Source organism: Coturnix japonica, unplaced genomic scaffold (genome assembly GCF_054131305.1).
Source record: "Coturnix japonica strain WE unplaced genomic scaffold, WE-NBRP24 Scf085, whole genome shotgun sequence".
NCBI lineage: Eukaryota > Metazoa > Chordata > Aves > Galliformes > Phasianidae > Coturnix > Coturnix japonica.
The window spans coordinates 282914-308811 of record NW_028188988.1 but is presented as its reverse complement, the minus strand read 5'-3'; the positions used below and the strand labels follow the sequence as shown (position 1 = coordinate 308811).

The 25898-nt window shown below is 50.1% G+C and overlaps 2 protein-coding genes across 5 annotated transcripts in view; both read left to right on the top strand.

The window, feature by feature from the left end:
* LOC107307421 (putative ATP-dependent RNA helicase DHX34) overlaps positions 1-4745 on the top strand; it is a 28910-nt gene extending 24165 nt beyond the window's left edge. Inside the window, 2 exon segments of the mRNA XM_085534550.1 lie at positions 3268-3449; positions 3512-4745. Of these exon segments, the coding sequence (XP_085390676.1) occupies positions 3268-3401 (134 nt within the window). The 3' untranslated portion in view covers positions 3402-3449; positions 3512-4745.
* Positions 4746-5703: 958 nt separating this feature from the next.
* Positions 5704-25898, top strand: part of LOC107307424 (leucine-rich repeat and fibronectin type III domain-containing protein 1-like protein) — a 28295-nt gene continuing 8100 nt past the window's right edge. For 2 of the 4 annotated variants that reach the window (XM_085534549.1, XM_015850932.3), the window contains exons 1-2: positions 5704-7805; positions 23161-24554. In XM_085534549.1, coding sequence (XP_085390675.1) covers positions 23179-24554 — 1376 coding nt within the window. In that variant the 5' untranslated portion in view covers positions 5704-7805; positions 23161-23178. Of the gene's footprint in view, positions 7806-11329; positions 11523-23160; positions 24555-25898 lie in introns of those variants that run through there. The other 2 variants (XM_032441809.2, XM_015850931.3) reach the window with 1 other exon arrangement.

The window sequence follows — 25898 nt, the reverse complement described above, 5'->3', positions numbered from 1 at the left end:
ATGGGGGTCCTGTGGTTCTATGGGGGTTGTGGGTTCTATTGGGATGGGGGTCTTGGGGTCTATGGGGTCCTGGGGTCTATGGGGTGGGGGTCTTGGGTTCTATGGGGTCATGGGTTCTATAGGGATGGGGGTCCTGGGGTTCTATGGGGGTCATGGTGTCTATAGGGGATGGGGGTCTTGGGTTCTATGGGGGTTCTATGGGGTCTATAGGGATGGGGGTCTTGGGTTCTATGGGGGTCGTGGTGTCTATAGGGGATGGGGGTCCTGGGGTCTATGGGGTCCCGGGGTCTATGGGGATGGGGGTCTTGGGTTCTATGGGGGTCAAGGGTTCTATGGGGATGGGGGTCCTGGGGTCTATAGGGATAAGGGTCTTGGGTTCTATGGGGTCCTGGGTTCTATGGGGTCTATGGGGGTCTTGGGTTCTATGGGGATGGGGGTTCTATGGGGTCTTGGGTTCTATGGGGGTCATGGGTGCTATAGGGATGGGGGTCTTGGGTTCTATGGGGGTCCTGGGTTCTATGGGGTCTTGGCTTCTATGGGGTGGGGGTTCTATGGGGTCCTGGGTTCTATGGGGTCAGGGGTCCTGGGGTCTATAGGGATAGGGGTCTTAGGGTTCTATGGGGTGGGGGTTCTATGGGGTCATGGGTTCTATGGGGTGGGGGTTCTATGGGGTCCTGGGTTCTATGGGGTGGGGGTCTTGGGGTCTATGGGGTCCTGGGTTCTATGGGGGTCCTGGGTTCTATAGGGATGGGGGTCCTGGGGTCTATGGGGACAGGGTTCTATGGGGTCTATAGGGATGGGGGTCTTGGGTTCTGTGGGGGTCCTTGGTTCTATAGGGATGGGGGTCCTGGGGTTCTATGGGGGTTGTGGGTTCTATAGGGATGGGGGTCTTGGGTTCTATGGGGATGGGGGTCCTGGGGTCTATAGGGATAGAGGTCTTGGGGTTCTATGGGGTCTTGGGTTCTATGGGGTCTTGGGTTCTATGGGGGTCCTGGGGTCTATAGGGATGGGGGTCCTGGGGTCTATGGGGGTCCTGGGGTCTATAGGGATGGGGGTCTTGGGGTCTATGGGGTCCTGGGTTCTATAGGGATGGGGGTCCTGGGGTCTATGGGGTCCTGGGTTCTATAGGGATGGGGGTCCTGGGGTCTATGGGGGTTGTAGGTTCTATGGGGTGGGGGTCTTGGGTTCTATGGGGGTCATGGGTTCTATAGGGATGGGGGTCCTGGGGTCTATGGGGGTCGTGGTGTCTATAGGGGATGGGGGTCCTTGGTTCTATGGGGTGGGGGTCTTGGGTTCTATGGGGTCGAGGGTTCTATAGGGATGGGGGTCTTGGGTTCTATGGGGGTCCTGGGGTCTATAGGGATGGGGGTCCTGGGGTCTGTGGGGTCCTGGGGTCTATATGGATGGGGGTCTTGGGTTCTATGGGGGTCGTGGTGTCTATAGGGGATGGGGGTCTTGGGGTTCTATGGGGGTTGTGGGTTCTATGGGGTCCTGGGTTCTATGGGGTCCTGGGTTCTATGGGGATGGGGGTTCTATGGGGTCTTGGGTTCTATGGGGTCGGGGGTCCTGGGTTCTATGGGGATGGGGGTCCTGGGGTCTATAGGGATAGGGGTCTTGGGGTTCTATGAGGTCTTGGGTTCTATGGGGTCTTGGGTTCTATGGGGGTTCTATGGGGTCTATAGGGATGGGGGTCCAGGGGTCTATGGGGTCCTGGGTTCTATTGGGATGGGGGTCTTGGGTTCTATGGGGGTCGTGGTGTCTATAGGGGATGGGGGTCCTGGGTTCTATGGGGTGGGGGTCTTGGGTTCTATGGGGGTCAAGGGTTCTATAGGGATGGGGGTCCTGGGGTCTATGGGGTCCCAGGGTCTATAGGAATGGGGGTCCTGGGGTTCTATGGGGGTCTTGGGGTCTACGGGGATGGGGGTCCTGGGGTCTATGGGGGTCTTGGGTTCTATGGGGTCGGGGGTCCTGGGTTCTATGGGATGGGGGTCTTAGGGTTCTGTGGGGTCCTGGGTTCTATGGGGATAGGGGTCTTAGGGTTCTATGGGGTCTTGGGTTCTATGGGGGTCAAGGGTTCTATAGGGATGGGGGTCCTGGGGTCTATGGGGACAGGGTTCTATGGGGTCTATAGGGATGGGGGTCCTGGGTTCTATGGGGTAGGGGTCTTAGGGTTCTATGGGGTCCTGGGTTCTATGGGGTCTTGGGTTCTATGGGGATGGGGGTCCTGGGGTCTATAGGGATAGGGGTCTTAGGGTTCTATGGGGTCCTGGGTTCTATGGGGTCTTGGGTTCTATGGGGTGGGGGTCTTGGGTTCTATGGGGTCATGGGTTCTATGGGGATGGGGGTCCTGGGGTCTATGGGGGTCTTGGGTTCTATGGGGTCCTGGGTTCTATGGGGATGGAGGTTCTATGGGGTCCTGGGTTCTATGGGGTCGGGGGTCCTGGGGTCTATAGGGATAGGGGTCTTGGGGTCTATGGGGTCCTGGGTTCTATGGGTGTTCTATGGGGTCTATAGGGATGGGGGTCCTGGGGTCTATGGGGGTCCTGGGGTCTATAGGGGATGGGGGTCCTGGGTTCTATGGGATGGGGGTCCTGGGGTCTATAGGGATAGGGGTCTTGGGGTTCTATAGGGATAGGGGTTCTATGGGGTCTTGGGTTCTATGGGGTGGGAGTCTTGGGTTCTATGGGGGTTGTGGGTTCTATGGGGTGGGGGTCTTGGGTTCTATGGGGGTCTTGGGTTCTATGGGGGTCCTGGGTTCTATAGGGATGGGGGTCTTGGGTTCTATGGGGGTCCTGGGTTCTATAGGGATAGGGGTCTTGGGGTTCTATAGGGATAGGGGTTCTATGGGGTCTTGGGTTCTATGGGGTGGGGGTCTTGGGTTCTATGGGGGTCATGGGTGCTATAGGGATGGGGGTCTTAGGGTTCTATGGGGTCCTGGGTTCTATGGGGTCATGGGTTCTATGGGGTGGGGGTCTTGGGTTCTATGGGGGTCTTGGGTTCTGTGGGGGTCTTGGGTTCTATGGGGATGGGGGTCCTGGGGTTCTATGGGGTGGGGGTCTTGGGTTCTATGGGGGTCATGGGTTCTATGGGGTGGGGGTCTTAGGGTTCTATGGGGTCCTGGGTTCTATGGGGTCTTGGGTTCTATGGGGTCGGGGGTCCTTGGGGTCTATGGATCTACAGGGATGGGCATATAAGGGGGTTATGGGTTGATGAAGGGGGTCCTCGGATCTATGGGGCAGAACCTGGACCCCCATCTATCCCCACCAGCCCCCCAAGAAGAGGAGCCCCACAGCTGCCCCCCAACTTCGGCCCTACAACGACCCTATTACTGCAATGTGTGTAATAGGGATTTCTGCTTCACCCCCATTGAGATCCTGAGGCATCGACGGCAGCATCGGTGACGGGAGAAACCCTATAGGGGATATGGGGTGCCCTATATGGGATATAGGGTGCCCTATATGGGATATAGGGTGCCCTATAGGAGATATGGGGTGCCCTATATAGGATATAGGTGCCCTATATGGGATATAGGTGCCCTATATGGGATATAGGGTGCCCTATATGGGATATAGGTGCCCTATAGGGGATATGGGGTGCCCTATAGGGGATATAGGTGCCCTATATGGGATATGGGGTGCCCTATATGGGATATGGGGTGCCCTATATGGGATATAGGTGCCCTATATGGGATATGGGGTGCCCTATATGGGATATAGGTGCCCTATATGGGATATAGGTGCCCTATATGGGATATGGGGTGCCCTATAGGGGATATAGGTGCCCTATATGGGATATGGGGTGCCCTATATGGGATATAGGTGCCCTATATGGGATATAGGGTGCCCTATATGGGATATGGGGTGCCCTATATGGGATATAGGTGCCCTATATGGGATATGGGGTGCCCTATATGGGATATAGGTGCCCTATATGGGATATGGGGTGCCCTATATGGGATATAGGTGCCCTATATGGGATATGGGGTGCCCTATATGGGATATAGGGTGCCCTATATGGGATATGGGGTGCCCTATATGGGATATAGGTGCCCTATATGGGATATAGGGTGCCCTATATGGGATATGGGGTGCCCTATATGGGATATAGGTGCCCTATATGGGATATGGGGTGCCCTATATGGGATATAGGGTGCCCTATATGGGATATGGGGTGCCCTATATGGGATATAGGTGCCCTATATGGGATATAGGGTGCCCTATATGGGATATGGGGTGCCCTATATGGGATATAGGTGCCCTATATGGGATATGGGGTGCCCTATATGGGATATAGGTGCCCTATATGGGATATGGGGTGCCCTATATGGGATATAGGTGCCCTATATGGGATATGGGGTGCCCTATATGGGATATAGGGTGCCCTATAGGGGATATGGGGTGCCCTATATGGGATATAGGTGCCCTATATGGGATATAGGGTGCCCTATATGGGATATGGGGTGCCCTATATGGGATATAGGTGCCCTATATGGGATATAGGTGCCCTATATGGGATATGGGGTGCCCTATAGGGGATATGGGGTGCCCTATATGGGATATAGGTGCCCTATATGGGATATGGGGTGCCCTATAGGGGATATGGGGTGCCCTATATGGGATATAGGGTGCCCTATATGGGATATAGGTGCCCTATATGGGATATAGGGCGGGATATGGGGGGAATAGGGGAAATAAAGGGGTTATTTGGGGGGGAAAAGTGGAAATAAAGGGTTTTTTTTACCTAAATCCTCCTTTTTTACCCCATTTTCTTAGGGTCACTAAAGATAATAGGACTATAGGATCCTATATGGGTTGGGTTATAGGAACCCTAAAGGTAATAGGGCCATGGGATCCTATATGGGTTGGGTTATAGGAACCCTAAAGGTAATAGGACCATGGGATCCTATATGGGTTGGGTTATAGGAACCCTATAAGTAATAGGGCCATGGGATCCTATATGGGATCCTATATGGGATCCTATATGGGTTGGGTTGGGAGAACCCTAAAGGTAATAGGACTATGGGATCCTATATGGGTTGGGTTGGAGGAACCCTAAAGTTAATAGGACCATGGGATCCTATATGGGTTATAGGAACCCTATAAGTAATAGGACCATGGGATCCTATATGGGTTGGGTTATAGGAACCCTAAAGGTAATAGGACTATGGGATCCTATATGGGTTGGGACCCTAAAAGTAATAGGGCCATGGGATCCTATATGGGTTGGGTTATAGGAACCCTAAAGGTAATAGGGCCATGGGATCCTATATGGGTTGGGAGAGACCCTAAAGTTAATAGGACTATGGGATCCTATATGGGATCCTATATGGGATCCTATATGGGATCCTATATGGGTTGGGTTATAGGAACCCTAAAGGTAATAGGACCATGGGATCCTATATGGGATCCTATATGGGATCCTATATGGGATCCTATATGGGATCCTATATGGGTTGGGTTGGATGAACCCTAAAGGTAATAGGGCCATGGGATCCTATATGGGATCCTATATGGGTTGGGTTATAGGAACCCTAAAGGTAATAGGGCCATGGGATCCTATATGGGTTGGGTTATAGGAACCCTAAAGGTAATAGGACCATGGGATCCTATATGGGTTGGGTTGGATGAACCCTAAAAGTAATAGGGCCATGGGATCCTATATGGGATCCTATATGGGTTGGGTTATAGGAACCCTAAAAGTAATAGGACTATGGGATCCTATATGGGATCCTATATGGGTTGGGTTATAGGAACCCTAAAGGTAATAGGGCCATGGGATCCTATATGGGTTGGGTTATAGGAACCCTAAAGGTAATAGGACTATGGGATCCTATATGGGTTATAGGGACCCTAAAAGAAATAGGGCCATGGGATTCTATATGGGATCCTATATGGGATCCTATATCGGTTGGGTTATAGGAACCCTAAAGGTAATAGGGCCATGGGATCCTATATGGGTTGGGTTATAGGAACCCTAAAAGTAATAGGACTATGGGATCCTATAGTGCTCTTAATTAATGAGTAATCCCGCTAATTGGGCCAATAGTGCCCTTAATTAACGAGTAATCCCACTAATTAGGGGGGCAATTAAGGTGTCAACCCAATGTAGTGGGGAAATACCCCCTTAATTAAGGACTAGGCCCATTAATGGGGCAATAGTGCTCTTAATTAATGAGTAATCCCACTAATTGGGGCAATAGTGCTCTTAATTAACGGGTAATCCCACTAATTAGGGGATAATTAAGGGGTCAACCCAATGCAGAGGGGAAATACCCCCTTAATTAAGGACTAGGCTCATTAATGGGGCAATAGTGCTCTTAATTAATGAGTAATCTCGCTAATTGGGGCAATAGTGCTCTTAATTAACGGGTAATCCCACTAATTAGGGGGATAATTAAGGGGTCAACCCAATGTAGTGGGGAAATACCCCCTTAATTAAGGACTAGGCTCATTAATGGGGCAATAGTGCTCTTAATTAACGGGTAATCCCACTAATTGGGGCAATAGTGCTCTTAATTAATGAGTAATCCCACTAATTGGGGCAATAGTGCTCTTAATTAACGGGTAATCCCACTAATTAGGGGGATAATTAAGGGGTCAACCCAATGTAGAGGGGAAATACCCCCTTAATTAAGGACTAGGCTCATTAATGGGGCAATAGTGCTCTTAATTAATGAGTAATCCCGCTAATTGGGGCAATAGTGCTCTTAATTAACGAGTAATCCCACTAATTAGGGGGATAATTAAGGGGTTAACACAATGTAGTGGGGAAATACCATCTTAATTAAGGATTAGGCCCATTAATGGGGGGGAAATTTAAAGGGTCATCCCATTAATTGGGGAAAAATTAATTAATAATTAATTAATTAGTTAATTAGTTAATTAGTCCCTTATTAATTAATCCCTTCAGGGCTGATCTCCGATCATAAAGGCTTAATTAATTAAGGGATAATCCCTTGTAATGAATGGCTAATCCCATTAACTGGGCTCGTAATCCCTTTTAATTAAGGCCCGGCCCGTTAAATAATTAATTATTAATCTCTAATTAAGCCCAATTAACGTCAGCACCTCATTAAGGCCTATAATATGGAGGTGGGCGTGGCCACATTAAGCCACGCCCCCAACCCACAGAGGGGGGCGGGGCTATAACAAGCCACGCCCACTTTGTAATTAAAGGTGGGCGTGGCCATCACGAGGCCACGCCCCCTAGCAACACCCCGGTGATAGGCTGGGAAAGTGGGCGTGGCTTAGACCCCGCCCCCTTAACAGAGCCATCCAATCAGACGCCGTATACAAAAACAAGTGGGCGTGGCCTGCACTAAGCCCCGCCCCTTCTGCTGCAGTCCAATATGGCGGCGGGCGAGTGGGCGTGGCTTATTCAAGCCACGCCCCCCGCGTTGTAAGTACGGCGGAGTGGGCGTGGCCTATTTATGCCCCGCCCCTTCACGTTGTGTGTATTGCGGAGTGGGCGTGGCCTATTTAAGCCCCGCCCCCTCTGCGTTGCGCATATAGCGAAGTGGGCGTGGCCAACGTGAGGGGGTGGGCGTGGCTTGGAGATGATTGACAGCTTTTGTGGGCGTGGTTTTAGATTTGATTGACAGCTGTTGCGGGCGCGGCGCTGCGGCATCGCGGTGGGGTCGGATCCGGGTTCGGTGATACCGGGGTTGGTTGGGGGGGGGGGGGGGGTTCGGGTTCGGGTTCGGGTTCGGAAAGGATCGGAACCGATCGGAAAGGATCGGAACCATGATGGGAAGGAGCCGAGGAGAAGGGACGGAGCGGGGAGAGCCCCGGGGGTAGAGGCAGCAGGTGAGTTAATGGGGGGTGGGCTTGGGGGGGGGGGGGGGGGGGGTGGTTTGGGGGGGGTTAATTAGCGATAGGGTGTTAATTAAGGGGGGGGATGGGGATGAGGATGGAGGGGAGAGATGGAGGAATCGGGGGGTATAAAGGTTGGGGGGGTTAATTAGCGATAGGGTGTTAATTAAGGGGTGGGGAGGGGGATGAGGATGGAGGGGAGAGATGAAGGATGGGGGGGGGGGTCCTAAAGGGGGGGGTTAATTAGCGATAGGGTGTTAATTAAGGGGGGGGAAGGGGATGAGGATGAAGGGGAGAGATGGAGGATGGGGGGGGGGGGTTGGGGGGGGTAATTAGCGATAGGGTGTTAATTGGGGGGGTTGGTTTGGGGGGGGTTAAGGGATGCTTATGTGGGGGGGTAGGGTGGTTTGGGGGGGGGTTAATTAGCGATAGGGTGTTAATTAAGGGGGGAGTGGGGGGGAGGATGGAGGGGAGAGATGGTGGATGGGGGGGAGGGTGGTTTGGGGGCGGTTAATTAGCGATAGGATGTTAATTAAGGTGGGGGAAGGGGATGAGGATGAAGGGGAGAGATGGAGGATGGGGGGGGTGGTTTGGGGGGGGTTAATTAGCGATAGGGTGTTAATTAAGGGGGGGGAAGGGGATGAGGATGGAGGGGAGAGATGGAGGAATCGGGGGGTATAAAGGTTGGGGGGGTTAATTAGGAATAGGGTGTTAATTGGGGGGCTGGTTTGTGGGGGGGTTAAGGGATGCTTATGGGGAGGGGGAGGGTGGTTTGGGGGGGGTTAATTAGCGATAGGGTGTTAATTAAGGGGGGGGTGGGGGGGAGGATGGAGGGGAGAGATGGAGGAATGGGGGGGTATAAAGGTTGGGGGGGTTAATTAGGAATAGGGTGTTAATTAAGGGGGGGGAGGGGGGGAGGATGAAGGGGAGAGATGGAGGATGGGGGGGGGTGGTTTGGGGGGGGTTAATTAGCGATAGGGTGTTAATTAAGGGGGGGGATGGGGGTGAGGATGGAGGGGAGAGATGGAGGATGGGGGGGGGGGTGGTTTGGGGGGGTAATTAGCGATAGGGTGTTAATTGGGGGGGGTGGTTTGTGGGGGGGTTAAGGGATGCTTATGGGGGGGGGGAGGGTGGTTTGGGGGGGGTTAATTAGCGATAGGGTGTTAATTAAGGGGGGGGGAGGGGGTGAGGATGGAGGGGAGAGATGGAGGAATCGGGGGGTATAAAGGTTGGGGGGGTTAATTAGCGATAGGGTGTTAATTGGGGGGGGGGGTTTGGGGGGGTGTTAAGGGATGCTTATGGGGGGGGGGAGGGGGGTTTGGGGGGGTTAATTAGCGATAGGGTGTTAATTAAGGGGGGGAAGGGGATGAGGATGGAGGGGAGAGATGGAGGAATCGGGGGGTATAAAGGTTGGGGGGGTTAATTAGCGATAGGGTGTTAATTGGGGGGGGTGGTTTGTGGGGAGGTTAAGGGATGCTTATGGGGGGGGGAGGGTGGTTTGGGGGGGGTTAATTAGCGATAGGGTGTTAATTAAGGGGGGGGAAGGGGATGAGGATGGAGGGGAGAGATGGAGGAATGGGAGGGGGTCCTAAAGGGGGGGGTTAATTAGCGATAGGGTGTTAATTAAGGTGGGGGGAGGGGGGGAGGATGGAGGGGAGAGATGGAGGATGGGGGGGGGGGTGGTTTGGGGGGGTAATTAGCGATAGGGTGTTAATTAGGGGGGGTGGTTTGTGGGGGGGTTAAGGGATGCTTATGTGGGGGGGGGAGGGTGGTTTGGGGGGGGTTAATTAGCGATAGGGTGTTAATTAAGGGGGGGGGAGGGGGTGAGGATGGAGGGAAGGGATGGAGGAATTGGGGGGTATAAAGGTTGGGGGGGTTAATTAGCGATAGGGTGTTAATTGGGGGTTGGTTTGGGGGGGGGTTAAGGGATGCTTATGGGGGGGGGTGGGTTGTTTGGGGGGGGTTAATTAGCGATAGGATGTTAATTAAGGTGGGGGAAGGGGATGAGGATGGAGGGGAGAGATGGAGGAATCGGGGGGTATAAAGGTTGGGGGGGTTAATTAGGAATAGGGTGTTAATTGGGGGTTGGTTTGGGGGGAGGTTAAGGGATGCTTATGGGGGGGGAGGGGGGTTTGGGGGGGTTAATTAGCGATAGGGTGTTAATTAAGGGGGGGAAGGGGGGAGGATGGAGGGGAGAGATGGTGGATGGGGGGGTGGTGGTTTGGGGGGGTTAATTAGCGATAGGGTGTTAATTAAGGGGGGGGAGGGGGATGAGGATGGAGGAGAGAGATGGAGGAATCGGGGGGTATAAAGGTTGGGGGGGTTAATTAGGAATAGGGTGTTAATTGGGGGTTGGTTTGGGGGGTGTTAAGGGATGCTTATGTGGGGGGGGGAGGGTGGTTTGGGGGGGTTAATTAGCGATAGGGTGTTAATTAAGGGGGGGGATGGGGGTGAGGATGGAGGGGAGAGATGGAGGAATCGGGGGGTATAAAGGTTGGGGGGGTTAATTAACGATAGGGTGTTAATTAAGGGGGGGGGAAGGGGATGAGGGTGGAGGGGAGAGATGGAGGAATCGGGGGGTATAAAGGTTGGGGGGGTTAATTAGCGATAGGGTGTTAATTGGGAGGGGAGGAGGGGGGGAGGATGGAGGGGAGAGATGGTGGATGGGGGGAGGGTGGTTTGGGGGGGTTAATTAGCGATAGGGTGTTAATTAAGGGGGGGAGGATGAAGGGGAGAGATGGAGGATGGGGGGGTGGTGGTTTGGGGGGGGTTAATTAGCGATAGGGTGTTAATTAAGGGGGGGGATGGGGGTGAGGGTGGAGGGGAGAGATGGAGGAATCGGGGGGTATAAAGGTTGGGGGGGTTAATTAGGAATAGGGTGTTAATTGGGGGTTGGTTTGGGGGGGGTTAAGGGATGCTTATGGGGGGGGGAGGGTGGTTTGGGGGGGTTAATTAGCGATAGGGTGTTAATTAAGAGGGGCTTGATGGGGGTAGGATGAAGGGGAGAGATGGAGGATGGGGGGGTATAAAGGTTGGGGGGGTTAATTAGCAATAGGGTGTTAATTAATGAGGGGGAGGGGGGGAGGATGGAGGGGAGAGATGAAGGATGGGGGGGGGGTCCTAAAGCGGGGGGTTAATTAGCGATAGGGTGTTAATTAATGGGGGGGAGGGGGGAGGATGGAGGGGAGAAATGGAGGAATGGGGGGGTCCTTAAGTGAGGGGGTTAATTAGCGATAGGGTGTTAATTAATGAGGGGGAGGGGGGAGGATGAAGGGGAGAGATGGAGGATGGGGGTGGGTGGGTTGGGGGTTAATTAAGATGGGGATGAAGGTGAGGATGAGGAGGGGGTTAATTAAGATGGGGTTAATTAAGATGGGGATGAAGGTGAGGATGAGGATGGTGATGAAGATGGGGACGAAGTGTTAATGATGATGATGATGGGGATGAAGGTTAATGAAGGGTTAATGAAGGTGGGGTCGGTGATGAGGATGAGGAGGATGGGGATGAAGGGATGAAGGTGAGGATGAGGAGGGGGGTGGGGTTAATTAAGATGAGGATGAGGAGGATGGGGATGAAGATGAGGAGGAGGGTGGGGAGAGGGTTAATTAAGATGGTGGAGATGAGGAGGATGGGGATGAAGATAAGAACAGCGAAACCCAATGGGGCCAACGATGAGGATGAGGATGAAGGGATGAAGATGAAGGGATGAAGGTGCTGTTCTGATGATGATGATGGTGGGGATGAAGGCTCCAGGGAGAGGGCGGGCGGATTTCTCCTCCCAATTATTTTGGCCTTTTGATTTTTTTTTGATATATTTTTAATTCTTCTCTCTTTCATTTTTGTGTTTTTCACTCTTCTAGTTAGAGAATATTTTTCCTTCTTTTTAATTATTTTTAATTAATTTTTCACCTTGCCATTTCTTGCAAGGATGAAGGCTTTAAGGGGGGGGGGTGAGGGGGAATAGGATGGGGTTAATCCGCCCTATGGTTATCTGCCGCTTGTTTGGGGTATTTTTAGTACTTTTTAATTCTTCTCACTTTCATTTTTATGTTTTTCACTTTTCTAATTAGCGAATAATTTTCTTCCTTTTTAATTATTTTTAATGAATTTTTCACCTTGCCGTTTCCTGCAGGGTTGAAAGCTTTAATGGGGGGGATGAGGGGGGTGGGATGGGGTTTATCCTCCCTGCCGCTTGTTTGGGTTATTTTTCATACTTTTTAATTCTTCTCTCTTTCCTTTTTGTGTTTTTTACTCTTTTAATTAGCGAATATTTTTCAGTCCTTTTAATTATTTTTAATTAATTTTTCACCTTGCTGTTTCCTGCAAGGATTGAAGGCTTTAGTGCAGGGAATAAGGGGGGAATGGGTTAATCCGCCCTATGGTTACCTGCCGCTTGATTGGGGTATTTTTAATACTTTTTAATTCTTCTCTCTTTCATTTTTGTGTTTTTCACTCTTCTAATTAGCGAATAATTTTCATCCTTTTTAATTATTTTTAATGAATTTTTCACCTTGCCGTTTCCTGCAGGGCTGAATGCTTTAGTGGGGGGAGGGGGGAATGGGTTAATCCTCCCTATGGATAACTGCCACTTGTTTGGGGTATTTTTCATACTTTTTAATTCTTCTCTCTTTCCTTTTTGTGTTTTTTACTCTTTTAATTAGCGAATGTTTTTCACTCATTTTAATTATTTTTAATTAATTTTTCACCTTGCTGTTTCCTACAGGATTGAAGGGTTTAGTGGGGGAATGAGGGGGAATGGGATGGGTTTTATCCTCCCTACCGCTTATTTAGGGTATTTTTAATACTTTTTAATTCTTCTCTCTTTCCTTTTTACGTTTTTTACTCTCCTAATTAGCGAGTATTTTTCATTCCTTTTAATTATTTTTAATGAATTTTTCACCTTGCCGTTCCCTGCACCCCACGGTTGATAAATTGCAGTGTCATTGTCAGCAGTGCTGAGAGGAGGGGGATCCGCCGGCAGCGACTGCGGCTGTGGATGAGGGGGGGGAGATCCCAAAAATGGGTGGATATAGGGGAAAAGAAATCCCATAAATGGGCAATTTGGGGTCGGGGGGGCTCTAGGGGGGTTGGGGGGGTGGAATAACAAAAAAGGGCCTTGGGGATTTGGGGTAAAAACGAGCAGTTTTGGGGTCAGGAAATGGCATCAATGAGTGGTTTTGGTATCATGGAGGATTATAGGGGAAAAGACCTATATATGGGGTGGGATATTGGGGTGTTATTGCATATGGGGTGGGATATTAGGGTGTTATTGCATGTGGTGTGGGGGTATTAGGGCATTATTGCTTATGGGGTGGGATATTGGGGTGTTATTGCATATGGGGTGGGGATATTGGGGTATTATTGCTTATGGGGTGGGGATATTAGGATGTTACTGCATATGGGGTGGGGATATTGGGGTGTTATTATATGGGGTGGTGAATTTGGGGTGTTATTATATGGGGTCTGGTGATTTTGGGGTGTTATTATATAGGATTTGGGGGGTGTTATTATATGGGGGTGGTGGTATGAGGTGTTATTATATAGGGTCTGGAGATTGGTTAGGGTTAGGGACCCCAAAAATGAGGGTGATATATGGAGACCCCAAATGTGTTTGTTATATGGAGACCCCAAAGGTGTGGGTTTATATGGAGACCCCAAATGTGTTGGTGTTATATGGAGACCCCAAATGTGTTGGTGTTATATGGAGACCCCATAACTGTAGCTGTTATATGGAGACCCTAAAAGAATGGGTGCTCTATGGAGACCCCCAGAAATGAGGTTGCTATATTGAGACCCCAAATGTATTGGCATTATATGGAGACCCTAAAAGTGATGGTGTTATATTGAGACCCCCACAAATGAGGTTGCTATATTGAGACCCCAAATGTATTGGCATTATATGGAGACCCCAAACCTGGGGCTGTTCTATGGAGGCCCTAAAAGAATGGGTGCTCTATGGAGACCCCCAGAAATGAGGTTGTTATATTGAGACCCCAAATGTATTGGTGTTATATGGAGACCCCATTATATGGAGACCCCAAACTTGTGGCTGTTATATGGAGACCCTAAAAGTGTGGGTTTATTATGGAGACCCCAAAAGTGTTGGTGTTATATGGGGACCCCAAATGTGTGTATTTATATGGAGACCCCAAACCTTTGGCTGTTATATGGAGACCCTAAAAGTGTTGGTGTTATATGGAGACCCCAAAGGTGTGGGTTTATTATGGAGACCCCAAATGTGTTGGTGTTGAATGGAGACCCCAAACCTGGGGCTGTTATATGGAGACCCTAAAAGTGATGGTGTTATATTGGAGACCCCACAAAGGAGGTTGTTATATGGAGACCCCAAATGTCTGTATTTATATGGAGACCCCAAAGGTGTGGGTTTATTATGGAGACCCCAAAAGTGTTGGCGTTATATGGAGACCCCAAATGTGTGTATTTGTATGGACACCCCAAACCTTTGGCTGTTATATGGAGACCCTAAAAGTGATGGTGTTATATTGAGACCCCCAGAAATGAGGTTGCTATATTGAGACCCCAAATGTATTGGCATTATATGGAGACCCCAAACCTGGGGCTGTTATATGGGGGCCCTAAAAGTGTGGGTTTATATGGAGATCCCAAAGGTGTGGGTTTATATGGAGACCCCAAATAAAGTCATGGAGTTATGGCCTCATTGAGGCTGGAAAAGGCCACTGAGATCAATGAGTCCATCCATTGGGTCGTCATCATTGTGTCCATTCATAAAGTCATGGAGTTATGGCCTCAATGAGGCTGGAAAAGACCCTAAGTCCTTGTTCTTTATGAATGGACGAGGTGTGATGGGTCAGTAGTTGGACACAATGATCCTATGGGTCAACGGTTGGACTCAATGATCTCAAAGGTCTTTTCCAGCCCCATTGATCCCCCTAAGTCCTTGTTCTTTATGAATGGACGAGGCGTGATGGGTCAATGGTTGGACTCGATGATCTTATGGGTCAATGGTTGGACTCAATGACCTCCGAGGTCTCCTCCAACCTCAATCACTCCTTGATTTTATGAATGAATCTATTCTACAACTCCACGAGCTTATGAATGAACAATGATGGGTCAATGGACAGTGATGGGTCAATGGTTGGACTCAATGACCTCCGAGGTTTCCTCCAACCTCCCTCATTCCTTGATTTTATGAATGAATCTATTCTACAACTCCACGAGCTTATGAATGAACAGTGCTGGGTCAATGAGGGCTCAACCATTAGACTTAACATCCTTTGGGGGGGGGGGGGGGTCTTTATCCCACCTTAACGACCCTCCCATTAGATGTGATGAATGGGGACGGGTTTGTGGGCCATGAGCTCGAATAGCTCTTCAATTCTATCTCATTTTCAGCAAGAAATCGACCCTATTTGACTTAATAAGGGCTTCAACCATCCCCATGCATTTAAGGGGGGGGGTTCCCATTAGAGGGGATTCATATCTGCTTCTCCTCCCACACTACAGCGACCCCGATGCCTCTTAATGAGCATCTCAATGATCCCTGCTCCTCCCATTCATCCCAGAACTCGGGGTCTCGGCCCTTTATTAGCATCAGCTCTAATTAGCATTGCAAATAACGACCTCCCTGCCCACCCCGCGGGGCTGAGGGCGAGACCTGGATGCTCTCGTGAAGGGGACGGTGAGAGGTTGAATGTGTTGTGTTGGGCCCATTCATGACTTTGCTCTTAGTAAGGGAGGAGAGGGGGGGGTGGGAGGGAATGGGGGGGATGGGGAAGGAATGGGGGGGATGGGAAGGGAATAGGGGGCAATAGGAGGGAATAGGGGGCAATGGGAGGGAATGGGGAGGTGGGGAAGGGATGGGGGGGGTAGGGAAAGGGGTAGGGGGGATGGGGAAGGGAATAGGGGGCAATGGGAGGGAATGGGGGGGATAGGAAGGGAATGGGGGGGATGGGAAGGGAATAGGGGGCAATGGGAGGGAATGGGGAAGGAATGGGGGGCAATGGGAGGGAATGGGGAGGTGGGGAAGGGATGGGGGGGATGAGGAAGGAATGGGGGGGGTGGGGAAGGGATGGGGGCAATGGGAAGGGAATGGGGGGCAATGGGAGGGAATGGGGAAGGAATGGGGGGCAATGGGAGGGAATGGGGAGGTGGGGAAGGGATGGGGGGGTAGGGAAGGGGGTAGGGGGGATGGGGAAGGAATGGGGGGGATGGGGAAGGAATAGGGGCAATGGGAGGGAATGGGGGGGATGGGGAAATAAATGGGGGGATGGGGAAGGGATGAGGGGGATGGGAAGGGATAGGGGGGATGAGGAAGGAATGGGGGCAATGGGAGGGAATGGGGGGGATAGGAAGGGAATGGGGGGGGATGGGAAGGGAATAGGGGGGATGGGGAAGGAATTGGGGGCAATGAGAAGGGATGGGGGGGATGGGAAGGGAATGGGGGGCAATGGGAGGGAATAGGGGGGATGGGGAAAGAAATGGGGGGCAATGGGAGGGAATGGGGAGGTGGGGAAGGGATGGGGGGGATTAAGAAGGAATGGGGGGGATGGGGAAGGGATGGGGGCAATGGGAAGGGAATAGGGGGCAATGGGAGGGAATGGGGAGGATGGGGAAATAAATGGGGGGGATGGGGAAGGAATGGGGGGGATTGGAAAGGGATGGGGGGCAATGGGAGGGAATGGGGGGCAATGGGAGGGAATAGAGGGCAATGGGAGAGAATGGGGGGATAGGGAAGGGATAGGGGCAATGGGAAGGGAATAGGGGGATGGGGAAGGGAATGGGAGTGATGGGGAAGGGAATAGGGGGCAATGGGAGGGAATAGGGGGGATGGGGAAGGGAATAGGGGAAATGGGGAAGGAATGGGGGGGATGGGGAAGGAATGGGGGCAATGGGAAAGACTGAAAAGGAAGAATAAGAACCAAAAAAGAGCAAAGAAGAAGGAGAATAAAAGGATTAAGGAAAAGGATCGAGAACAAAAGGATTAAGAGCTAAAAAAGATGAACAAAAAAGGGATGAAATGGAACAAAAAAGCGTTAACGAGGGACGTCTTGGCGTGGTAGGAGGATAATGAGGACAAGCCAGCTGTAATTAAGGCATTATTATTAATTAATCCTTCTGCATCCAGAGCAGGGATGATATTTGAATGCAGCCTCTTAATTACGGAGCGGCTCGTTAAGGGGGTCAGTGGTGATGATGGGTTTTAATTGGGTCTCTTGGTTCTGTTGGCCATTGGGTTTGGGTTCAATTGGGTTTGTTGGTTCTGTTGGCCATTGGGTTTGGGTTCATTTGGGTTTGTTGGTTCTGTTGGCCATTGGGTTTGGGTTCAGTTGGGTTTGTTGGTTCTGTTGGCCTTTGGGTTTGGGTTCAGTTGGGTCTCTTGGTTCTGTTGGCCATTGGGTTTGAGTTTAGTTGGGTTTGTTGGTTCTGTTGGCCTTTGGGTTTGGGTTCAGTTGGGTCTCTTGGTTCTGTTGGCCATTGGGTTTGGGTTCAATTGGGTCTCTTGGTTCTGTTGGCCATTGGGTTTGGGTTCAGTTGGGTTTGTTGGTTCTGTTGGCCATTGGATTTGGGTTCAGTTGGGTCCCTTGGTTCTGTTGCCCATTGGGTTTGGGTTCGGTTGGCTCTCTTGGTTCTGTTGCCCATTGGGTTTGGGTTCGGTTGGGTTTGTTGGTTCTGTTGCCCATTGGATTTGGGTTCAGTTGGGTCTCTTGGTTCTGTTGGCCATTGGGTTTGGGTTCAATTGGGTCTCTTGGTTCTGTTGGCCATTGGGTTTGGGTTCAGTTGGCTCTCTTGGTTCTGTTGGCCATTGGTTTTGGGTTCAATTGGGTTTGTTGGTTCTGTTGGCCATTGGGTTTGGGTTCAGTTGGGTTTGTTGGTTCCGTTGCCCATTGATTTGGCTTCAGTTGGGTCTCTTGGTTCCGTTGCCCATTGGGTTTGGGTTCAGTTGGGTTTGTTGGTTCTGTTGCCCATTGGGTTTGGGTTCAGTTGGGTTTGTTGGTTCTGTTGCCCATTGGATTTGGGTTCAGTTGGGTCTCTTGGTTCTGTTGGCCATTGGGTTTGGGTTCAGTTGGGTTTGTTGGTTCTGTTGCCCATTGGGTTTGGGTTCAATTGGGTTTGTTGGTTCTGTTGGCCATTGATTTGGCTTCAGTTGGGTCTCTTGTTTCTGTTGGCCATTGGGTTTGGGTTCTGTTGGGTCTCTTGGTTCCGTTGCCCATTGGGTTTGGGTTCAGTTGGGTCTCTTGGTTCTGTTGGCCATTGGGTTTGGGTTCAATTGGGTTTGTTGGTTCTGTTGGCCATTGGGTTTGGGTTCAATTGGGTTTGTTGGTTCTGTTGGTCATTGGGTTTGGATTCAATTGGGTTTGTTGGTTCTGTTGGCCATTGATTTGGCTTCAGTTGGGTCTCTTGGTTCTGTTGGCCATTGGGTTTGGGTTTGGTTGAGTCTCTTGGTTCTGTTGGCCATTGGGTTTGGGTTCAATTGGGTTTGTTGGTTCTGTTGGCCATTGGGTTTGGGTTCAATTGGGTTTGTTGGTTCTGTTGGCCATTGGCTTGGGTTCAATTGGGTTCAGTTGGTTCTGTTGACCATTGGATTTGGGTTCAGTTGGGTTTGTTGGTTCTGTTGCCCATTGGGTTTGGGTTCAGTTGGGTTTGTTGGTTCTGTTGGCCATTGGGTTTGGGTTCAATTGGGTTTGTTGGTTCTGTTGACCATTGGGTTTGGGTTCAGTTGGGTCTCTTGGTTCCATTGCCCATTGATTTGGCTTAATTTGGGTTTCCTGGTTCTGTTGGCCATTGGGTTTGGGTTCATTTGGGTTTCTTGGTTCTGTTTCCCATTGGATTTGGGTTCATTTGGGTCTCTTGGTTCTATTGGCCATTGGGTTTGGGTTCAATTGGGTTTGTTGGTTCTGTTGCCCATTGGGTTTGGGTTCAATTGGGTTTGTTGGTTCCGTTGGCCATTGGGTTTGGGTTCAGTTGGGTTTGTTGGTTCTGTTGCCCACTGGGTTTGGGTTCAATTGGGTTTGTTGGTTCTGTTGCCCATTGGGTTTGGGTTCAGTTGGGTCTCTTGGTTCTGTTGGCCATTGGGTTTGGGTTCAATTGGGTCTCTTGGTTCCGTTGCCCATTGGGTTTGGGTTCAATTGGGTCTCTTGGTTCTGTTGCCCATTGGATTTGGGTTCAATTGGGTCTCTTGGTTCTGTTGGCCATTGGGTTTGGGTTCAGTTGGGTTCTTGGTTCTGTTGGCCATTGGGTTTGGGTTCAGTTGGGTTTGTTGGTTCTATTGGCCATTGGGTTTGGGTTCAGTTGAGTCTCTTGGTTCCGTTGCCCATTGATTTGGCTTCATTTGGGTTTCCTGGTTCTTTTGACCATTCGATTTGGGTTCATTTGGGTCTCTTGGTTCTCGGTATCATGGATGAGCATTGATTTAATGCCATATTAATGTCTTTTTTGGGGTCTTTGAGGCCGTGTGTTCCTATCTGCTTCGTTTAAATGGATCTGTATGAGATCCAATGGGAGATATCCCGGAGGCGGAACCGCGGTGGGTGCAGATGTTTGGATTAACGGCTTAATTAACTCGTTAACTTGCTAATGGTTTTGTGTTGTGCTGAGGCACAGGGCTGACCTGGCATTGAGAGAGAGGGAATAAATGGGGCGTGAGGGGAAAGGGAAAGGGGGATGGATTAGGGGAAGGGGGAGATGAAGAAGGAAGGAAGGGGAAGGAAAAGAAGGAGGGAGAGGGGGTGAAGAAAGGGGAAGGGGAGGAAAAGGGGGAGAAGGGATGAAAAGGGGAGGGGTAAAGAGGGGGGAAAGGGGAAGGAAAAGAGGAAAGGGGAAGGGGAAGAGGGGAAAGGAAAGGGAAAGGGGAATGGAAGAAGGAAAGGGGACGGGGGAAGGAAAGGGGAAAGAGGAGGGAAATGGGGAGGGGAAGGAGAGGAAGGGGAAATGGGGAAGGGAAGGGAAGGGAAGGGAAGGGAAGGGAAGGGAAGGGAAGGGAAGGGAAGGGAAGGGAAGGGAAGGGAAGGGAAGGGAAGGGAAGGGAAGGGAAGGGGGAAAAAGGGGAGAGGGAAGGGGAAAAGGAAGGGGAAGGGAAAAGAGAGGTGGATGAGAAGGGGTAGAAAGGGAAAGGGAAAAGGGAAAGGGAAGGGGAAAAGGAAGGGGAAGGGGAATTAGAAGGGAAGGGAGGAAGAGGGGGAGAATAGAAAGGAAGATGAACGGGAAGGGAAGGGAAGGGAAGGGAAGGGAAGGGAAGGGGGAAAAGGGGGAGAGGGGAGGGGAAAAGGAAGGGCAAGGGAAAGGAGAGGTGGATGAGAAGGGGTAGAAAGGGAGAGGAAAATGGGAAAGGGAAGGGGAAAAGGTAGAGGGAAGGGGAAAGGAAGGGAAGGGGGAAGTAGAAGAGAAGGGAGGAAAAGGGGGAGAAAAGAAAGGAAGAGGAAGGGGAAGAGAAAGAAGGGGAAAGGGAAGGGGAAGGGAAAGGAAAGGTGGATGAGAAGGGGTAGAAAGGGAGAGGGAAATGGGAGAGGAAAAGGGGAAAAGGGAGAGGAAAAGGGGAAAAGGGAGAGGAAAAGGGAAGGGAAAGGGAAGGGGAAAATGGAGAGATGGATGAGAAGGGGTAGAAAGGGAAAGGGAAAAGGAAAGGGAAGGGGAAAAGAATGGGGAAGGGGAAGTAGAAGGGAAGGGAGGGAGAGGGGGAGAATAGAAAGGAAGATGAACGGGAAGGGAAGGGAAGGGAAGGGAAGGGAAGGGAAGGGAAGGGAAGGGAAGGGAAGGGAAGGGAAGGGAAGGGAAGGGGGAAAAGGGGGAGAGGGGAGGGGAAAAGGAAGGGGAAGGGAAAGGAGAGGTGGATGAGAAGGGGTAGAAAGGGAGAGGGAAATGGGAAAGGGAAGTGGAAAAGGAAGGGGAAGGGGAATTAGAAGGGAAGGGAAGAAGAGGGGGAGAATACAAAGGAAGATGAAGGGGAAAGGAAGGGGAAGGGGAATTAGAAGAGAAGGGAGGAAAAGGGGGAGAAAAGAAAGGAAGAGGAAGGGGAAAGGAAGGGAAAAAGGGGGAAAGGGAAGGAGAAAAGGAAGGGGAAGGGAAAGGAGAGGTGGATGAAAAGGGGTAGAAAGGGAAGGGGAAAAGGAAAGGGAAGGGGAAAAGGAAGGGGAAGGGGAAGTAGAAGGGAAGGGAGGAAGAGGGGGAGAATAGAAAGGAAGATGAACGGGAAGGGAAGGGAAAAAAGGGGAAAGGGAAGGGGAAGGGAAAGGAGAGGTGGATGAGAAGGGGTAGAAAGGGAAAGGGAAAAGGAAAGGGAAGAGGAAAAGGGAGAGGGAAGGGGAAAGGAAGGGGAAGTAGAAGAGAAGGGTGAAAAGAAAGGAAAAGAAAGGGAAGGGAAGGGGGAAAAGGGGGAAAGGGAAGGGGAAAAGGAAGGGGAAGAGGTGGATGAGAAGGGGTAGAAAAAGAGAGGGAAATGGGAAAGGGAAGGGGAAAAGGGAGAGGAAAAGGGGGAAAGGGAGAGGAAAAGGGAAGGGAAAGGGAAGGGAAGGGGGAAAGGGAGAGGGAAGGGGAAAGGAAGGGGAAGTAGAAGAGGGGTGAAAAGAAAGGAAAAGAAAGGGAAGGGAAGGGGAAAAAGGGGGATAGGGAAGGGGAAAAGAAGGGGAAGGGAAAGGAGAGGTGGATGAGAAGGGGTAGAAAGGGAAGGGGAAAAGGAAAGGGAAGGGGAAAAGGGAGAGGAAAAGGGGGAAAGGGAGAAGAAAAGGGAAGGGAAAGGGAGAGATGGATGAGAAGGGGTAGAAAAGGAAAGGGAAAAGGAAAGGGAAGGGGAAAAGGGAGAGGGAAGGGGAAAGGAAGGAGGAGAGGGGAAGGAAGGAAGGAAAATGGGGAAAATGGGGAAGGAAAGCCCGAAAAGAATAAGGAAGGAGAATGAAAAAGGGAAGAAAATCGGGCCATATTTGGATCCGAACATTTGTTGTCAGCGCTCAGCGGGCGCTGGCGAGGATTGCATACGTCTCACTGCTAAAAATACTCGTATCTCTGAGCTGTGCTGGGTGAGGGGCTGAGAGAGAAGGGGAAAATGAGGAAAAAACAGGAGGAAATGGGTTTATGGGGTGGGGAGGGGGGGAAAGGGGTTGTCCATAAGGGAGAGTGGGGGGAAAGGGTGGGATTATTGATGTCGAGTGGGAGAAATGGGGGAGTTCTTGATGGAGAAGGGGGGAAATAATTAGATTCTTTAGATAGAATGGGGGAAATAATGGGATTCTTGGGGTAGGATGGGGGAAATAAAGAGATTCTTGGGGTAGGATGGGGGAAATAATGGGATTCTTGGGGTTGGATGGGGAAAATAATGGGAATATTGGGGTAGGATGGGGAAAATAATGGGAATATTGGGGTAGGATGGGGAAAATAATGAAAATATTGGGGTAGGATGGGGGAAATAATGGGAATATTGGGATGGATATGGGTGGAAAATAGGAAATGATGGTGGGAAATAGGAAATGATGGCATAAAATGGGAAATAATGGTATAAAATGGGAAATGGTGGCATAAAATGGGAAATGATGTCGGAAAATAGGAAATGATGGCATGAAATGGGAATTGGTGGCATAAAATGGGAAATAATGGCGTAAAATGGGAAATAATGGCCTAAAATGGGAAAATGGCAGCATAAAATGGGAAATGGGGGCCTAAAATAGGAAATGGTGGCATAAAATAGGAAATGATGGCTTGAAATGGGAAATGATGAAGGAAAATAGGAAATGATGGCATGAAAATAGGAAACAATGGTGGAAAATAGGAAATAACGGCATAAAATGGAAAATGGTGGCATGAAATGGGAAATGATGGTGGAAAATAGGAAATGATGGCATGAAATGGGAAACGATGGCGTAAAATGGGAAATAATGGCGTAAAATGGGAAATAATGGTATAAAATGGGAAAATGGCAGCATAAAATGGGAAATGGGGGCCTAAAATAGGAAATGGTGGCATAAAATAGGAAATGATGGCTTGAAATGGGAAATGATGGTGGAAAATAGGAAATGATGGCATGAAAATAGGAAACAATGGCATAATATGGGAAATAATGGCATAAAATGGGAAATGGTGGCATGAAAATAGGAAACAATGGCGGAAAATGGGAAAATAATGGCATAAAATGGGAATTGGTGGCATAAAATGGGAAATAATGGCATAAAATGGGAAATAATGGCATAAAATGGGAAACGATGGCGGAAAAAAGGAAACGATGGTGGAAAACAGGAGCCAATGACATAGATAGAACCCTATAAGGACAAAACAGTGGCGTAAACCCAAAAGTCCAACGTTGACCCCCAAAACTGCCCCATAGCCCCAAGTCAAAGCGCTCAGAGCTGCCCCATAACAACGTACCCCACTTCTCTCCCCCCAGGTCTGCCCTTGTCCTACGATGGACAGGCTGCTCGTCTGCCTGCTGGTTGTCAGCGCGACGGTGAAGGCCATGCTGTGCCCCAAGCGTTGCATGTGTCAGAATCTATCCCCATCCTTCACCATCCTCTGCACCAAAACCGGGCTCCTCTTCGTACCCCCCAGCATCGACCGGAGGACGGCGGAGTTGAGGTTAATGGATAATTTCATCACCACGTTATGGAGGAAGGATTTCGCCAACATGACCAACCTCATCCACTTGACTCTATCCAGGAACACCATCAGTCAGATCATGCCTTACGCCTTCTTCGATCTTAAAGGCCTCCATGCTTTACACCTGGATAGCAACAGGTTGACCTACATCAACGAGGATCACTTCAAAGGGTTAATTAACCTCCGCCATTTGATCCTCAGCAACAACCAGTTGAGTTACATCTCTCCGGGTTCGTTGGATGATTTCATCGAGACCATCGAGGATCTGGATCTGTCCTACAACAACCTGGTCAACGTCCCATGGGAAACGGTGGCCAAGCTTTCCAACGTCAACACGGTCAGCTTGGATCACAACCTCATCGAGTTCGTCCCCGAAGGGATCTTCTCCAACCTACACAAGTTGGCTCGCTTGGATATGACCTCCAATAAACTAAAGAAGATCCCTCCAGATCCTCTTTTTTCCAGGATCCCCGTCTATGCTAAATCCAAAGGGTCCCCGTTGACCTCGTTGGTATTGAGTTTTGGGGGAAATCCTTTACATTGTAACTGTGAGTTGGTTTGGTTGAGGCGTCTGACCAGGGAGGATGATTTAGAGACTTGCGCTTCGCCTCCGGAATTAATGGGGAAATACTTTTGGTCTATTAAAGAAGAAGAATTCGTCTGCGAGCCCCCCATGATCACACACCGCACCCCCAAAGTGGCTGTGAACGAAGGGCAGAGCGTCTCCTTAAAGTGTAAAGCTGTGGGTGACCCCGACCCCTACGTCCGTTGGATCGCCCCCGATGGGAAGCTGGTATCCAACACCTCCAAGACGACGTCGTATGAGAACGGGACCTTGGATATCACGGGGGTTTCGTTGGGTGATAAAGGGATATTTACTTGTATCGCATCCAACGCTGCCGGCGAATCGACGGCGCCGGTTGAGTTGGTGGTGATGCCGTATCCCAACTTGGCCAACAGCACCAACTGCGAGAAGGAGGCGGAGAACGGCCCTTCTGATATCCTCATATCAGCCAAATCCAGCTTCCCCAATGAGACTAAAGGGACTCAAGAGAAAGGGGTGGTGGTGGGGGAGCTGACATCGTCCTCCGCTCTCATCCAATGGCCGTCCCAGCAGCATCTGCCTGGGATCAGGATGTTCCAGATTCAATATAACAGCTCTTCGGATGAGATCCTCGTCTACAGGTAACACTGAAACCAATGGAGGTGATGGAGGGGAGGTTTGGGGGTCAGGGGGGTGGGGGGAGATGTGGGGTGGGAGAGTGGGGGGTGATGGGGGGAAATGAGAAGCGTTCAGTTGGAATTGGGGGAAATTGGGGGGAAAATGGAAGTATTTGGGGGGAAATGAGAAGCGTTCAGTTGGAATTGGGGGAGATTAGGGGGAAAATGAGAAGCGTTCAGTTGGAATTGGGGGAAATTGGGGGGAAATGGAAGTATTTGGGGGGAAATGAGAAGCGTTCAGTTGGAATTGGGGGAAATTGGGGGGAAAATGGAAGTATTTGGGGGGAAATGAGAAGCGTTCAGTTGGAATTGGGGGACATTAGGGGGAAAATGGAAGTATTTGGGGGGAAATGAGAAGCGTTCAGTTGGAATTGGGGGAAATTGGGGGGAAAATGGAAGTATTTGGGGGGAAATGAGAAGTGTTCAGTTGGAATTGGGGGAAATTAGGGGGAAAATGGAAGTATTTGGGGGGAAATGAGAAGCGTTCAGTTGGAATTGGGGGAAATTGGGGGGAAAATGGAAGTATTTGGGGGGAAATGAGAAGCGTTCAGTTGGAATTGGGGGAAATTGGGGGGAAAATGGAAGTATTTGGGGGGAAATGAGAAGCGTTCAGTTGGAATTGGGGGAAATTGGGGGGAAAATGGAAGTATTTGGGGGGAAATGAGAAGCGTTCAGTTGGAATTGGGGGAAATTGGGGGGAAAATGGAGGTATTTAGGGGAAAAGGAGAGAAACGAGAGGGAAAATGGAGGTATTTGGGGGAAGAGGAGAGAAACGAGAGGGAAAAAGGAGGTGTGAAAATACACATTTTTTGCAGCGGGGTTTTTTTTATGCTGAAAACAGTCTTTTTTTTTTTTTGGCTGTCATTTTTTAACCTTCTGTGGAGATCTCGGTGCTGTAATCCTTTTAATGAGAGGAGTGAACACGGTGACAGAATGGGCTTAAAAATGAGAGAATCGGTTCAAAACAGAAAAGGGACAAATCGGTTGAAAGGAAAGGACAGAATTGGGTCGAAAGAAGGCAGAATTGGGTCAAAAAAAGAAAACTTGGATCAATTAAAGAAACTCAATGCTGTAACGTCGTCCTGTGGGTGTCAGCATTATTAATAATGAATCATAAATAATAATTAACGACAGCATCAGTAATTAGAATCCAAATGAAGAAAGCGTTTCTATTTTGAAGGGTTTAGGTCATTTTTGGGGTTGTTTTCTTTTTTTGGATAGGTTTTTTTTGCTGTTTGTGGGTTTTTTGGGGGGGATATGGGGTAGTTTTGTTGTTGGATTTTAAGTGGTTGTTGTGTTGGGGGTCTT